At 33.3% G+C, this 17442-nt stretch overlaps 1 protein-coding gene and 2 pseudogenes across 1 annotated transcript; all 3 read left to right on the forward strand.

Annotated features, from left to right (window-relative positions):
• Window positions 1–2214: 2214 nt before the first annotated feature.
• Window positions 2215–3738, forward strand: LOC105156673 (stemmadenine O-acetyltransferase pseudogene; annotated as a pseudogene).
• Window positions 3739–7987: 4249 nt separating this feature from the next.
• On the forward strand, window positions 7988–9539 carry LOC105156785 (stemmadenine O-acetyltransferase pseudogene; annotated as a pseudogene).
• A 3608-nt stretch (window positions 9540–13147) lies between these two features.
• Window positions 13148–14676, forward strand: LOC105156786 (stemmadenine O-acetyltransferase). The gene has a single exon (XM_088877835.1). It carries the CDS (start codon window positions 13214–13216, stop codon window positions 14516–14518), a length of 1305 nt encoding a protein of 434 aa, XP_088733961.1. The 5' UTR covers window positions 13148–13213; the 3' UTR covers window positions 14519–14676.
• The last annotated feature ends 2766 nt before the right edge of the window (window positions 14677–17442 follow it).

A 17442-nucleotide genomic window follows, 5' to 3' on the forward strand; every position in this document is an offset into this window, starting at 1 on the left:
TAATTACGTGGGGCACCTACGTTTCCTCAACTTCGAACCTTAATTGGACATGAAGCAATTTTGTTGAAAAACTTCAAGAAAAATAGAAATTAATTGAAATAAAATAATATATATATTTAACTTACAATAGTTCTTGAAATTAATTTCACCCTCTATCTCTTTATTCCAAATTAAATAATCCTATCAATATACTAAATTATCCGTATATGAGAAATTAGTTTTATTTTTTGACTTTGGATTATTCAATTATATACCCGTACAAGCCTTTCAGACGATAGTTTAATGATTTGAGCTCAAAATTTTTTAAGAAATATTCGAATTAGGATTTAGACGTGCATTGGTGTATTCATTTTAAAAATAAAATAATATGATGGATACGCGTAAAAGAAAATAGAATAAAAGCGTGTTTTACTTGAAAAGAACCCAACTAAGTAAGATCAAAATTTTCTTGGCAAAAGGGGGTCTTCCCCTTCAGATCATGATTGCACTCCCACAAAAGGAAAGAAAAAAAAATAAAAATAAAAGCAATTTCAACTGTTAAAAGTTTGAAAATCATCAATTTATGTTAGTTGGAAAGCCGCCAAACGCACTAGGCGATTTTGATCATCATCTATATCAGGAAAAAAAAATCATAATTATACAATTATTCAGCGCATCATTCCTCAATAATTTTCCAATTCACGCGTTGAGTAGTAACTTAGTATACATAATTATTAACTTTCAGATCAAATAATGACCGATTTAGAAAATGTAACACGACCAAATATTAGGTGCACCCAATTGAGAACAATTTTATTTCATCATTTATTATTATGAAGTATAATGTCACTTTCATTCTTATTTTGTCCTCCTTAGCCATGATTAGCTACGGGGCTTTCATTGTAAATTCCCGCCTTCGGGTGTTCATTGACGCATGTAACTATTACATTCACCGAGTATTTTGTATTCTACATTATACCATGTTGATTGAGATGATAATGATCAACAAAATTATTGATTGATGCATTTTAGTTAGGGTAAGTTCGGTCCTATAAAAATAAGCAATGATTTTGGATATTTTCCAGTGGGTTGATGTATGATTGTGATATGAGTGGTGTCGCAATTTTGTGGTAATTACAAAATGAATATTTCATGGTTAATGTCATTGCATGAAATTGGTTTGGCTGGATATGCTTATGTATATATTTAAGCTAATTAGCTATATTTATTGAGTAGACAATTCATTACTTGAATTGGAAATTTTAGCTGTATAATTATAGAGATACTAGTGCTTCATTGAATTTGTATTTTGAGTTATAGAGATACTATAGTCTTTCAGTTTTCCTCCTGTAACTTAGGGTTTTTCACTTTTGATTCTATTGGTTACAAAATTCTCACTTTTGGTCCCGTAATTTTTAAAAAGTAGTTCTTTTGGTTCCATGACACATTTTCATTATATATTTTAATAGAACATGACACATGGTTGTTAGAGCATTTACACTTTTAGTCCCATATATTACATGATTCTTAACTTTCAAAAAGTAGCACTAACGAGAAGGTGTAATGGGACTAAAAGTGCTATTTTTTTTAAAAAAAATTACAGGACAAAAGTTAAAATTTCGTAACCAATGGAATTAAAAAATTAAAAGACCTTGAGTTATGGGATGAAAAATGTCTTTGAATCTAAACTATATGCTATATTTTATTTTTGAAAACTAATTACGCTATATAATTATTTATGAAAAATAGAATTTGATAGATCACATTTATATTCCTGATCACACGAAATAGTGTTGATGCTTAGCTAAATTAATTCATTAACTGCATGCATACCAACTTATATATAACTAAAATAATGAGGGAAAAAAAGGCGATGGTTCAAAAATCAAAGTCTTCCATCATCTCTCCCACTTAATTAATATTGATGTAAACATTATTAGTTTGACATTTTAGCAAAAGTTTGAATTATATTTTCAATACATAAATTAATGCAAGACGGAGAGCCAAAGGATAAGGATCCCAATCAGACATTATAGTTTATGACTTCACACAGGAGTTGTCACTTTGCAACTAGACTATATATAACATTGGACTTCCCATACAATTTCAATTGCCTGCATTCACATTTTCACAGTAATTTTACTGAAAACATAGCTATCCACAACCCCTTCTCACTAATTATCTCATGCAGCTCCAGTCTATATATACCCACTTTCCACATACTGGGATTATCATCATTTCCAGAAACGAAAAAAAAAAATAATAAATCAAAGTTTCTGTAGCATCCCTTTTTCAGACAATGGAGATTGAAATTGAAGTGGTCTCCAACGAAACCATCAAGCCCTCCTCTCCAACCCCGGAATCACTGCGAAAATACCAGCTTTCGTTTCTTGATCAGATTGCCCCTCCTATTTTCATGCCCCTGGTTTATTTCTATCCAGCCGATGCCAAATTCTCCAGCCCTGAAAAATCAAACCATCTAAAGAAGTCTTTATCTCAAGTATTGTCAAGATTCTATCCCCTGGCAGGCCAACTCATTGATGATCTATATGTCGACTGCAACGATGAGGGGGCGCCCTACGTCGAGGCTGTAGCTAATTGCAGTCTTTCACAAGTCGTCACGAATCCAATCCCTAAGAACATGGACAAATTTCTCCCGTACAAGGTGGATGAAGTGCAAAATCTTGGCATGGCTGTTCAAGTTACTTATTTCCAGTGCGGTGGGACTGCAGTTGGGGTACTCATATCGCACAAGATTGCTGATGCATTATCGTTATTCCTGGTGGCCAACACGTGGGCTGCTGTTGCACGAAATGGGAACTATGACGACGTGCCCAGCCCCAAGTTCGAGGGGGCCAAGATTTTCCCGCCGCGGGATGCTGCCGGGTTCAAGCCAAGTACAGGAATTGTGAAAGAACAACTTGTCACCAAAATCTTTACGTTCCCCGCCTCCAAAATCTCCGCCCTCCAGGAAAGATACTCTGGCGGGACCGCGGAATTACCACAACGGCGGCCAAGCCGGGTGGAGGCCTTGTCAGCTTTTATATGGACCCGATTCATATCCGCCACACAAATGAAAGCAGACCCGAACAAGATCTACACTGTGCACCATGCAGTAAACCTTAGAACTCGCCTGGATCCGCCGTTGTCTGAGTACCATTTCGGCAACATAAGCCGGCTGGCAATAGCCATGCCATCTGTGGGAGTCGACGGCGGCTCTGAGCTATTGCAGAAAGTAAGGGAAGCCATAAGGGCCGTGGACGGTGAATACGTGGCTCAGCTGCGGCAGGGGGATAAGCATTTGAATTTTCTTAAGGAGAGAATGGCTCAGGCTAATAAAGGCGAACTGGTCACGTTTAACTTCACCAGCTTGTGTAGGTTTCCGTTGTACGAAGCGGATTTCGGGTGGGGAAAGCCAGTTTGGGTGGGGTCAGCCGGGCTGGTGTACAAGAATCTGGTAACTTTCATTGATACAGCGGCGGGGAATGGAATAGAGGCATGGATTAATTTGAAGAAAGAGGATATGGAGAAGTTTGAAGCTGATTTAGAGCTGCAAGAGTTTCTTTAAAAGCCAAGAGCCTTGGAATTCACAACTCGCAGATTGTAGCTTGATTTCATGCGTGTTGATGAATATTATGGAAGTAGTTGCAATAGTTGTACGTACTTCTGGAACAACGATAGTCTGTATAAAAAATTGTAGTTTGATATAAATAATTAATTATTTAATATGTATAATATATTTGTCAAGTAATTAATATACATCACATTTGTTATGTGATTAATTATTTTGGATCATATCTGATATAAATAAAAAAAAATTCAAGTGTACCATAAAAATAAAATTTGATATATAATGTTTTGCGAAAGAATAGCAACTTTTTTATAAGGTTATTGTCTTTATTTTTCCTCTTTCTCTAATTTCGAATTAAATAATTTTTTTCTTAAAAAAATATTTTTCATATATAAGTACTTATTGTTAATATTGTATTAATAAATTATATCACCTATTTTTTTTTATAATAATTTATGTTTTTTATGTTATATTTTATATATACACATCAACTACATATTTTAAATATATATATATGATGTACTTACAAACTTTCATGCTTAACAAATATACTAAATTACTAGGGATAATTACACTCTCCTCTTTTAAGAATAGTGTAATTACAAGTAGAGTATTTATGGTTTGAAAAAATATACCTACCTAGCCACAAAAATATTAATATTCTCTGCCTCCAAAATCTCCGCCCTCCAGGAAAAGTACTCGGGTGGGGCCACCGAGTTCCTGCAAAGGCAGCCAAGCTGGGTGGAGGCCCTGTCGGCTTTTATATGGACCCGGTTCATATCCGCCATGGAAATGACGAAAGCAGACCCGAATAAGATCTACACCGTGCACTATACAGTAAACCTTAGACCACGTCTGGATCCATCGCTATCTGAGTACCATTTTGGCAACACAAGCTGGCTGGCAATAGCCATGCAAACCATTGAAGCGGACGGCAGGTCTGAGCTATTGCGGAAAGTAAGGGAAGCCATAAGAGCCATGAATGGAGAATACGTGGCTCAGCTGAGGCAGGGGGATAAGCATCTGATTTCATTACAGAGAGAATGGCTCAGGCTAATAAAGGCGAGCTGGTCGCGTTTACCTTCACAAGCTTGTGTTGGTATCCGTTGTACGAAGCGGATTTCGGCTGGGGCAAGCCGGTTTGGGTGGAGATGTTGTACAAGAATCGGTATTTTTTACGGATACAGCGACGGGGGATAGAATAGAGGCACGGATTAATTTGAGGAAAGAGGATATGGGGAAGTTTGAAGCTGACTCACAGCTACAAGAGTTTCTTTCCAATACCTAAAACTTTGGAATTTGGCAACTCAGAGATTGTAACTTGATCTTGATTTTATGCGTGTTAATGAATATTAGGGGAGCGTTTGCCATAGTTGTACGTACTTGTGCAACAATGATAATTTCAATAATTTAAATAGTTTTGTAGACCAAAAGAGTAATATATTTGTTATATAAGTAATGTATATATTAATTGCGTTCAGTCAAACTTAATATATATTAATAAAAAAAATTCAAATGAAAAGTAAAAATAAAAGTTTATACATAATGTTTGGCGAAAAGTTAAATAGCCTCGTCATCAACAATTTTAGGTAATTCTCTTTATTTGGCTTCTTGTGCAGGACCACAATATTTACAAATTTTCGACACATTTAATTGATATCAAAACTGTAGAACGATATCGGTCTTGTTTCCATAAAATATAATTGAAATTCAAATTTCATCATAATTTCTCTACCTACACTATAAAAAATTATGTCAATAGTTACAAAAATTACAATTGGTGATCACCAATAAATTTAGCAATAAGAATTTCAAGTTTTTGTAATTTCACAATTAACATTAAAAAGGGAATATTTCATTGTTACAATTAGAAATAAAATTTCATGTTGCAAAATTCCTAGTTGGCTTTAGTAAAAAAAATTGAAAAAGACTTGCTAAATTCTCATAGCTGAAAATTTTGGAAAAAATAATATAAAACATACCAAAAGAATTCATTGCAAAATATATTGTGACATTAAATTGAAAAACCTTTATTGTGACATTACAACCTATATTTGTATATAAATACAAGTTTTAAATAATTAAATTTCAATTAACTGGATCCAAACGAAAAAAAAAGTTTGTAGTAAGAATATTCATTTTATAATAAAAAATTCAATTTAAAATGTATAATAAGTTAGAATTTTCCTTTTGATAATTTAAGTTAGAATTGAATTTATTCTCCAAAAATTAACTAAGTGGGCTGCTCTACTTGTTCCGTTTCCTTTTTTACTCAAGAAAACTCCATTACAAACAACTCCACAAAGCCCACAAAACCAACAAATCAAATTGGAAATCTGCATAAGTGGACCAAACATGTTCTGTTAGGTCATGAACTAAGAAATTGGGAATCACTTAAATTTCCTCATAGCCAAGAGAATTCTCTCATTATATATTTAATTGAATTAAAAGTATTATGTATCATTGACGCTCCTTTACTTTTTCTCCTCGTACTAAGTGAATGATAAGATTATTCTTTACTAAATAAATACAAAACTTTTTCCCCTGGCAAATAGAGAAATAGCAGAAATCTAGATATAATCATAGTTCAAAGTATCAGGGATATCGGATAATATTAGCCGATACATGCAGGTGTCCATCCGATAATGAACAACGTGAATGCTTGAAGAAACAGCTGGAGAAAACAAGAAATTAGTAAGGTTGTCCCAAGGAATTTTGGTGACAGAGAATTACGTGGATTCGTAATGTTTCAGAATATGTATCCCATGCATGTATATTAACCCTTGCCAGAAATTATGACAATCGGTTCTCTAAGTTGGTACATTTAACTTTTTTTTCTTGGTTTGATTCACCAACTTCATCGTTCAAAACTCAAGACTAAATCCTTTTAAAAAAAAATAAAAGACTCAAGAGTAAATGTTTGTCAAGTGTGATAATGTTTTATCTTCTCTTTCCTCTCTACTGTATTCTTATAAAGTACATGTGATATTTGGAATTCATCTGTATTACTTTTGTTAAATTATGCTACAAGGTAATATTTTTTTAATTGAGTCAAATATTAGTCTAAACTATGATTCTTGAAGTTCCCATACAAATGCTTAAAAAGATCATATACTTGACAGTAATATTTTTATGTTTAAATTTTTTAAACGCTTTTATGATTAATTTTATCAATGTTTAATATGATTAAAAAAAAACTTAGTTTGTAATACTATGTAGTAATTTTGTGATGGTTAAATTCTTTTATTATTTTAACTATTTTTAAACATTGTAATATATTTTTATCGTATCGTCCGATAATATTCCAATATGTCATGATCCATGTAAAATAATACCTGTTATTATTATCATCGATATCGCGACTTTAAAAGTGTGACGTGAGAACCCTTAGGTAATGGTATTTAGCTACTCTGTAAAATTCCTTTTATTTATTTTTATTATATTATAAAAAGAAATGGGTACGATCCTGTAATTTAATTAAACAACTTACTTTATAACTCGCATATATATATATATATATATATTTATATATTTCTAATTGAAATATTATTATTATTATTAAAGAAATCAATGCAAGTATATTGCAAACTTTGAGTTATAACCAATATTTCTATTTCAACATGTAGGAACACATTTTCGTTATATATTTTAATGGAACATGCCACGCGTGTGGCACGTGGCTATTAGAGCTTTTACACTTTTGGTCCCGTATATATAGGAATTTTACATTTGGTCTCATAACTTTAAAAAAGTAGCACTTGCAGTCCCATGCACTTAATAATTACATAGTTCCGTTAAACATCTAACCAAAAATGCTTTTTTTTTTTTTAAAGTTATAGGACAAAAAGTAAAAATTCCGTAACCAATGGAATCAAAATCATAAGTTATGAGACGAAAAATATCTTTGAATCTGAACTATCTGCTATATTCCATTTTTGAAAACTAATTACGCTATATATTTATTTATGAAAAATAGAATTTGATATATCACATTTATATTCCTGATCACACCAAATAGTGTTGATGCGTAGCTAAATTAATTTATTAGCTGCAGGCATACCAACTACTTCCGTGAACTTACATGTAACTAAAATAATGAGGGAAAAAAAGGCGATGGTTCAAAAATCAAAGTCTTCCATCATCTCTCCCACTTAATTAATATTGATGTAAACCCTTTATTTGTTTAACATTTTAGCAAAAGTTTGAATTATGTTTTCAATACATAAGACGGAGAGCCGAAGGATAAGGATCCAATCAGATATTATAGTTCATGACTTCACACAAGAGTTGTCATTTTGCAAGTAGACTATATATAATATTGGATTTGACATTCAATTTCAATTGCCTGCATTCACATTTTCACAGTAATTATACTGAAAACATAGCCATCCACAACCCCTTCTCATTAATTATCTCATGCAGCTCCAGTCTATAAATACGCTGTTTCCACATACTGGGATTTCATCATTTTCAGAAAGGAAAAAAAGTAGTAATAAATTAAAGTTTCTGTAGCATCCCTTTTTCAGACAATGGAGATTGAAATTGAAGTGATCTCCAACGAAACCATCAAGCCCTCCTCTCCAACCCCGGAATCACTGCGAAAATACCAGCTTTCGTTTCTTGATCAGATTGCCCCTCCTACTTTCATGCCCCTGGTTTATTTCTATCCAGCCGATGCCAAATTCTCCAACCCTGAAAAATCAAACCATCTAAAGAAGTCTTTATCTCAAGTCCTGTCAAGATTCTATCCCCTGGCAGGCCGACTCATCGATGATCTATATGTCGACTGCAACAACGAGGGGGCGCCCTACGTGGAGGCTGTAGCTAATTGCAGTCTTTCACAAGTCGTCACGAATCCAATCCCTAAGAACATGAACAAATTTCTCCCGTACAAGGTGGATGAAGTGCAAAATCTTGGCATGGCTGTTCAAGTTACTTATTTCCAATGTGGTGGGACTGCAGTTGGGCTACTCATATCGCACAAGATTGCTGATGCATTATCGTTCTTCCTGGTGGCCAACACGTGGGCTGCCATTGCACGAAATGGGAACTATGACGACGTGCCCGGTCCCAAGTTCGAAGGGGCCAAGATTTTCCCGCCGCGGGATGCTGCCGGGTTCAAGCCCAGTACAGGAATTGTGAAAGAAGAACTTGTCACGAAAATCTTTACGTTCCCCGCCTCCAGAATCTCCGCCCTCCAGGAAAGATACTCCGGCGGGGCAGCGGAATTACCACAGCGGCGGCCAAGCCGGGTGGAGGCCTTGTCAGCTTTTTTATGGACGCGGTTCATATCCGCCACACAAATGAAAGCAGACCCGAACAAGATCTACACCGTGCTACACGCAGTAAACCTTAGAACTCGCCTGGATCCGCCGTTGTCTGAGTACCATTTCGGCAACATAAGCCGGCTGGCAATAGCCATGCCATCTGTGGGAGTCGACGGCGGCTCTGAGCTATTGCAGAAAGTAAGGGAAGCCATAAGAGCCGTGGACGGTGAATACGTGGCTCAGCTGCGGCAGGGGGATAAGCATTTGAATTTCCTTAAGGAGAGAATGGCTCAGGCTAATAAAGGCGAACTAGTCACGTTTAACTTCACCAGCTTGTGTAGGTTTCCGTTGTACGAAGCGGATTTCGGGTGGGGCAAGCCGGTTTGGGCGGGGTCGGCCGGGCTGGTGTACAAGAATCTGGTAACTTTCATTGATACAGCGACGGGGAATGGAATAGAGGCATGGATTAATTTGAGGAAAGAGGATATGGAGAAGTTTGAAGCTGATTTAGAGCTGCAAGAGTTTCTTTCAAAACCAAACAAAATGTTTGAATTTGTGTTTTGAATGTTATATTTTGAGTGTTGGAGATACAGAAAGAAAAATAAAGATAAATAAGTATGTGTTGAAAGTAAAGTTTTATTTACCTTTGTTGTGTTATGTCTATTCCTTTTAATTGGATTAGTATTTTCTACATTTATTAATTTGAAGTCTAGAAGACAATATATGATCGACCAATGTTTTTTCTTTACATGTTATTGGTGTTTTTGCTTTAAAGGGTAAATTTCAAATATTTTATTTTTAGGTTTATTTTTATTATCAATACATCTTATTCTTTAATTAATTGTAAATATTTTCTTAAAATTACACATACCTCAATAAATTTTTCCTATAATGAGTTTGTACTTTTAGAAGGATATTTTTGGGCGAAAATGCAGTTTATGCCCCTATGTTTTGTTGAAATAGCTAAAAACCCCTTATATATTTTTAAAATAGGCTAAAACCCCTTGTATTTTGTAAAGTTCAGCAAAAAAATACCCCTTTTGTTAGTAATTAAGGAAGGTGCATTACACGTGCTCATTGTGCGCTTGGGGATATTTTTTTTTTAGCTGCTTTTGACCTTATTTTTTTAGGAATTTTTTACTAAAATACCCTCATACTATTTATATATTTCACATGTACATCCTTTATTTGTTTTTAGTGATTTCTTTTTTACATTTTCATCTATCCAAAAAATAAAATATTTCTTAAATATGTTTAGTTAAAAATATGAAAAAACTATAAAATTATTTAAGTTTTATAATTTAAATTAAAATATTAAATTAACATCATACTATAAAAATTAATATAGTAAATTTATTTTTCAAATTTAAAATATCTTAATTAATAATTATAAAAACCCTTTTAGCCGGAAAACCCCTTTTGGAATTAGAACTGCATCGACAATAAAATGGGAAGGGACCTTTTGTGAATTAAAAGTGAAAGAAGATATGATTTTTTCCTCTTTAAAACATAAGAATCTTATGCCAATAGAGTAATGTTATATTATGACTTAAATTTACTAATTTATTCTGTAGAGGGTTTTAGTAGCTATATATTTAATTGTCAAGGATTTATTGATGTTGGGTACGTAGAATGAGTCAATATATTTACATACAAGTGTTGGTTTATTTCATATATAGTATTGAGTAGTTAGCTTCCTTTTTGTATAGATTGATTGGGTGTGAATTGAGTGATAGCTTTTGTGAGTATTTTATATTATGTCATATATATAAGTCAATGTAATTTATAATGCAATTTGACGGTAGATGGTGAAAACATATGTTTAGTTAAAGCGTTTTGAAATGGTTTTATGGTGATATAAATATATCAAATTGAAAGGTGAAAAGGACAAAAATATATATTTTGTAAGGTGTAGATGTTGAATAATTGTGAGGAAGAATCCAACATTTGCAGGATATAATTCATAATTAATCTGCAAATATTATACTTTTGGGGTGCAAAATAAAGGGTAAATTACAATTATCTCTTCTAAGATTTGATATAATTACGAATACCCCTTGTTATTTGAAATATTGCAAATACTCTCCGATTTTAGTGACCATCTAATAATTAACCCAATCTGTTAAGATTTTATTTATTTTTTATGGTGAACAGATAAAAAAGCCTTTGTGGACGAAGAATTATAATTTTATTTATTTTTTTATGGACTAAGTGAATAATTTTTTAAATGTTTCATCCAATCTGTTTGATTTTTTTTAAGAAATACAAAAGGGCAAAGTTGATAATTTCATACCTCCATCCAAAAATTATATTATCTCATCAAATATCAGAGGGAGTATTTATAATTTTTCAAATAACAAGGTGTATTCATAATTATGCCTAACCATAAAGGAGGTCATTGTAATTTACCTAAATAAATATGAAATATATTATCACTACAATATTAATTTAGCAATTAACTAATTTGTAATAAGGATTATGGAAATATTAAAAATAATTTATTGTCTTTCCTTATGCCCAAGATTGTAGTGTTAACCATTATATACTACATTAATTTCTAAGTTGTGGAAAATAATTTGACCAATCCCCTAACAGTAATTCTCTCGGATTTCCTCTACCCCCAACGCTCCAGATTTAACGCCCCCTTGATGAAAGGTTAAGAAGTTAACGGCAGTAGTACGAGACTCTTTTATATGGTACCAAACTTAGTCAATTGAAAGACAAATTGGTCATCTTTTGTGCAAATTTGGAGAGAAGAAAAGTCACCTTTCTTCCCTCCAAAAGATGGCCAACTTGTCTTCCACATCATAATTTTAGCCACATAAGATTATAGATCAACAAAAACGCATCTAGGTGTCATGCCATGTCACTTTTCCGGCACAAATTATAAATTCAATCAACTGGAGGACTAAAGCTAATCAATTTTGCAAGTTACTGGAGTTAATAAAAAATGGGCATACTTATAGGATTAAAATTAAAATTGGGCATACTTAACAGATTAAAAAAATATTTTTTCATATATAATATATATACGTGGCTGCCTCAATGGCAACGACAACATTCACCACCAACTTCTGGGCAACAATTACTATTGCCCAGTGGAAAAAGGGGCGTCACCGTCACCAAAGCAGGGGGTTTAGCCGCTGTCACCTTAGTTGGGCGACGACGACGACAACGCCCTTTCTTTGGTCGCCAGATCTAATGCGAGTTGCCGTCACCTAATGATGCCCCTCTTTTGGGCAACCTATTGCCCCTTTCATGCTGGGCCATGACGAGGTCACCTAGAGATTGGGTGGCATGGCGGTTGGCCATCGCCGCCATATTATATTATATATAATATATATGTATTTATATATATAATTGTGTATATATAAAATAATTATATACTTTTTTATATATAAATTATGTAACTTTTCACCCAAAAATTCATGTAATTGTCATATCACGTTTTATTTTTTTATTAAAGCAATGTAATTGTCACGTCATACAGGATTAGCTACTAAAATCATTTCCCCCAATTTCAAATGCCACATCCATTTTTCAGAAATTCGACTACTATTATTTGGAATTGAGCAAATTAAAAAATTAAAGGACTATTTTGAAATCCTAAAAAGTTAAAAGATTAAAATAAAAACAAAGACTAAAGTTAGAGGATAAAAAACGCCCTAAATCTCTTGCATTAACTATGGCTAAAAGAGTGTGGTAGAAGCATAGTTAATACTTCGGAATGCTACGTTCGGTCCCTCAAATTTTTGTTTAGAATAACTTTAATTTCTCAAATTCATTTCTTGATATTAGCATCTCTAAACTCAACTTTTGTTCAATTTGGTTGTTTTTGGGCAAATATATATGGTCGGATTTTGACTTTTTGGAGGATAAAATGATAAATTTAAATTTGATTGTTTCATGTTAATCGCTTGATGAGTCTGTAACATTATTAAATTGGTTTTTTAATAAAATTTCTTTTTTTTATATGTTGAATATGATGTATATATAAGATTATGTTGTGAATATAATGAAAATTTCAACTCTTTTGAACTTATATAAAATTAAAGAAGATAAGGTGATAGTTAAATTGGTTTGACATTTGAGAAAAAGCTTCAATCATCGTCCATTAAATGAAAGTCGAAGGATAAGGTATAAATGGCTACTTATATATATAGAATTGCATCCCAATCAGACAATATTATATAGGAGTACATGACCTCACACGGGAATTGTCAATTTGCAAGCAAAATATACTACATGACTTCACCTTCTACTCATCATACACAACACCTATCTACCGAGCTAGCTCCAGGCTATATATACCCCAGTTTCCATATATTGGGATTATCATCATTTTCCGAAAACATAATAATAAATCAAAGTTTCTGTAGCATTCGATTTTCAGCCAATGGAGATTGAAATTGAAATGATCTCCCAAGAAATCATCAAGCCCTCTTCTCCAACCCCGGAATCACTGCGAAAATACCAGCTCTCGTTTCTTGATCAGATTGCCCCTCCTATTTTCATGCCCGTCGTCTACTTCTATCAAGCCGATGCCAAATTTTCCAACCATGGAAAATCAAACAATCTAAAGAAGTCTTTATCTCAGGTCCTGTCGAGATTCTATCCCCTGGCAGGCCGCCTTGTCGATAATCTATACGTCGACTGCAACGATGAAGGGTCGCCCTATGTCGAGGCTGTTGCTAATTGCAGTCTTTCACAAGTACTCACGAATCCAGTCGTGAAGAACATGGACAAATTTCTACCCTACAAGGTGGACGACGACGTGCAAAATCTTTGTGTGGCTGTTCAAGTTACTTTTTTCCAGTGCGGTGGGACTGCAGTTGGGCTAGTCATATCGCACAAGATTGCTGATGCATTATCGTCCTTCCTGGTGGCAAACACGTGGGCTGCCGTCGCACGACATGGGAACTATGATGACGTGCCCGGCCCCAAGTTTGAGGGGGACAAGATTTTCCCGCCGCGGGATACTGCCGGGTTCAAGCCAAGTACAGGAATCCTGAAAGAAGAACTCGTCACAAAAATCTTTACATTCCCAAACTCCAAAATCTCCGCCCTCCAGGAAAGGTACTACGGCGGAGCCGCACAACGGCGGCCAAGCCGGGTAGAGGCCCTGTCAGCTTTTATATGGACCCGATTCATATCTGCCATGGAAATGAAAGCACACCCAAACAAGATCTACACCGTGCTACACGCAGTAAACCTTAGACCTCGTCTGGATCCGCCGCTGTCTGAGTACCATTTCGGCAACATATTCCGGTTGGCAATTGCCAGGCCAACCGTGGGGGCTGACAGCGGCTCTGAGCTATTGCAGAAAGTAAGGGAAGCCATAAGAGCCGTGAACAGAGAATACGTGGCTCAGCTGCAACAGGGAGATAAGCATTTGAATTTTCTAAAAGAGAGAATGGCTCAGGCTATTAAAGGCGAGCTGGTCACGTTTAACTTCACAAGCTTGTGTGGTTATCCGTTGTACAAAGCGGACTTCGGGTGGGGCAAGCCGGTTTGGGTGGTTACATTGACCGGCCTGATGTACAAGAATCTGGTAGCTTTTATGGATACCGCGATGGGGGATGGAATAGAGGCACGGATTAATTTGAGTAAAGAGGATATGAAGAAGTTTGAAGCTGATGCAGAGCTGCAAGAGTTTGTTTCAAACGCCAAAACTCTTGGAATTCACCACTCGCGATTGTAGCTTGATTTCGTGCGTGTTGATGAATATTATGGGAGCATTTGCAATAGTTGGACCCATGATAATCCGTACAAAAGTTGTAATTTGAATGAGTGTTCTGTATGTAATAAATAACCAGTTACATAATAAGTATAATAAATTTATAATATAAGTTATGTATATATTTCTTGTATAATTAATTAAATTATATATATATATATATTGTGTGATTGATTATATTCAATTGAATATTGATATGTAAAGGTCAAAAAAATTTAAACTTGATCGTACATAGGAATAGAAGTTGATATATAATTTTGGCGAAAAAATAAATAGCCTCACCATCAACTTTTGTCTCTGTTAATTAGGTTATAATGTTAAAAATATCAAACTGATATTAACAATGTTGCCAATTCATTCTGAAAGAATATATATATATATATATATATATATATATTAATTGATGTTGAAAGAAGTGATTATTCAACATGACAAACTTCTACATTCCCTAGCTATATATCTCTAATGTCATTAAATCACATATGCATGCATTTATCATTAATTGTCATTAGCGATGTATTCAACCATTTTATCATCAATAGATGCATAAAAGCTATATACTAAGAAGAATAAAAAAGATAACTACCAAAAAGAAGCTACGAAAAACCCATGATAAATGGACAAGTAAAAAAAATAGTTGATTAATTTAAAATTTATAACAAAAAAAGGAACGTCATAATTAAATAATTAAGACGCAAAAGGAGTACTCTCACTCACTTAATAATAAAATATAGATATTTTTAAAAATTAAAATAAAATTTTAGTGGTTAGAAAAAGAGAAGTTGAAAACAAGAAATTAATAAGATTGTCCCAAGGAATTTTGGTGACAGAGAATTACATGGATTTGAAATGTTTCAGAATATATATCCCATGCATGTATATTAACCCTTGCCAGAAATTATTACAATCGCTTTTAATTTTTACTCTAAGTTGGTATATCTAACTATTTTTTCTTGGTTTGATTCACCAACTTCGTCGTTCAAAACTCAAGACTAAATCCTTTACAAAAAACTAAAAGACTCAGAGTAAATGTTTATCAAGTGTGATAATGAATGTTTTATCTTCTCTTTCTCTCTACTGTATTTTTATCAAGTACATGTGATATTTGAAATTAATCTGTACGTATTACTTTTGTTAAATTATGTTATAAGGGTAATATTTTTTTAATTGAGTTAAATATTAGTCTAAACTATGAGTCTTGAAGTTCCCATACAAATGCTTATATACTTGACAATAATATTTTTATGTTTAAATTTTTTAACGCTTTTATGATTAATTTTATCAATGTTTAATATGATAAAAGAAATTAGTTTGTAATATTATGTAGTAATTTTGTGATAGTTAAATTCTTTTATCATTTTAACTATTTTTACATATTGTAATATATTTTTACTGTATCATCCGATAATATTTTGACATGTCATGATCCATGTAGAGTAATACCTATCATTATTATTGCCGATACTGCAACTTCAAACCACGACACGAGAACCCTTAGCTAATGATATTTATTATAAAAAGAAAAGGGCATGATCCTATAATTTAATTAAACAGCTCACTTTATAACTTGCATATATATATATATATATATATATTTGTAATTGAAATTCAATATTCTGTTCTTTTTATTTCATTTATTCAAATAAATATATTATTATTATTATTATATTATAATACTATCACATATATACAGGCCTCAAAGCAAACTCATCTAGTCTGTCATATATCACTTGAACAATCAACCATTCTTTAGAAACCTGATACATAGTTTATTTGTTCTTGGAAATGGGTTTCATCTGATGGATGTTGTAGGAACGAGACGGGTTGGTCTCAAGACTCAGATAATGTGAAAACATGCAATGCATGTCAAAGACTCTTTGTGTGGACAGCCAATTAAGGCAAGGGACAATTAATTACTTAATTATATATCAGTATATATAATCAGCTTTTCTAACACCCAAATTACTTAGTGCTGTTCAAACGCACAACTAATTAACGTTGCTCTCCTTGTTTGGTGCTGCAATCCGCCATGGGAATTGGGATTAAATTGTTTGTAGCGTAAAAAATTGCTGCTGACTTAATTGACTTATCATAACCCAACACTATTTCGGTTGCCTGAACAGCATTTTAATTAACCCAGGTTGCCTGAATTCACCGGGGAATGGGATCAACAATTATAAGAAGTTAGACTATGGATGATGATGATGTCTGTCCTGTCTGCATACAGTTACACATATACAGGACATCGCCCTTAACTAATGGCTTACCAACCCCAACCCAATATATAATCCACTTAATTACAGCTAACATTCTCAAAATGGACGGTTTGGACTATAAATATATATATATATATAAATTGTAAAGTTATACTTTTTAGTCCCATAGAATTTTTCAGGATTTTACTATTTATTTGTCAAGGATTTATTTGTGTTGGGTAGAATTAGTCAATATAGTTATATAGAAGAGTTGGTTTATTTAATAGTATTATTGGCTAGCTTCCTTTTTGTATTGATTGATTAGGTGTGTATATATATTTTATATTATGTCATATATAAGTCAATGTAATCTAATAATGCAATTTGCGGTAGATATAAGTACATCAAATTGAAAGGTGAAAAGGACAAAAATATATATTTTCAAGATATAGATGTGGAATAATAATTGTTAGGAAAGAATACCAAAATGCATAATCTGCAAATATTCTGCTTTTGGGGGTTGAAAATTAAATGAAAAATATTTATCACTGCAGTATTAATTAATTATAGCAATTAACTAATTCATAATTATAAGGAATATGTAAATATTAAGAATAATTAATTCGTCTTTCCTTATGCCCAAGATTGTAGCATTAACCATTATATATTACAATTCTAGGCTGTAGAAAATAA

Source organism: Sesamum indicum, linkage group LG2, assembly GCF_026168435.1.
Source record: "Sesamum indicum cultivar Baizhima isolate 11 linkage group LG2, ASM2616843v1, whole genome shotgun sequence".
NCBI classification, from domain to species: Eukaryota; Viridiplantae; Streptophyta; class Magnoliopsida; order Lamiales; family Pedaliaceae; genus Sesamum; species Sesamum indicum.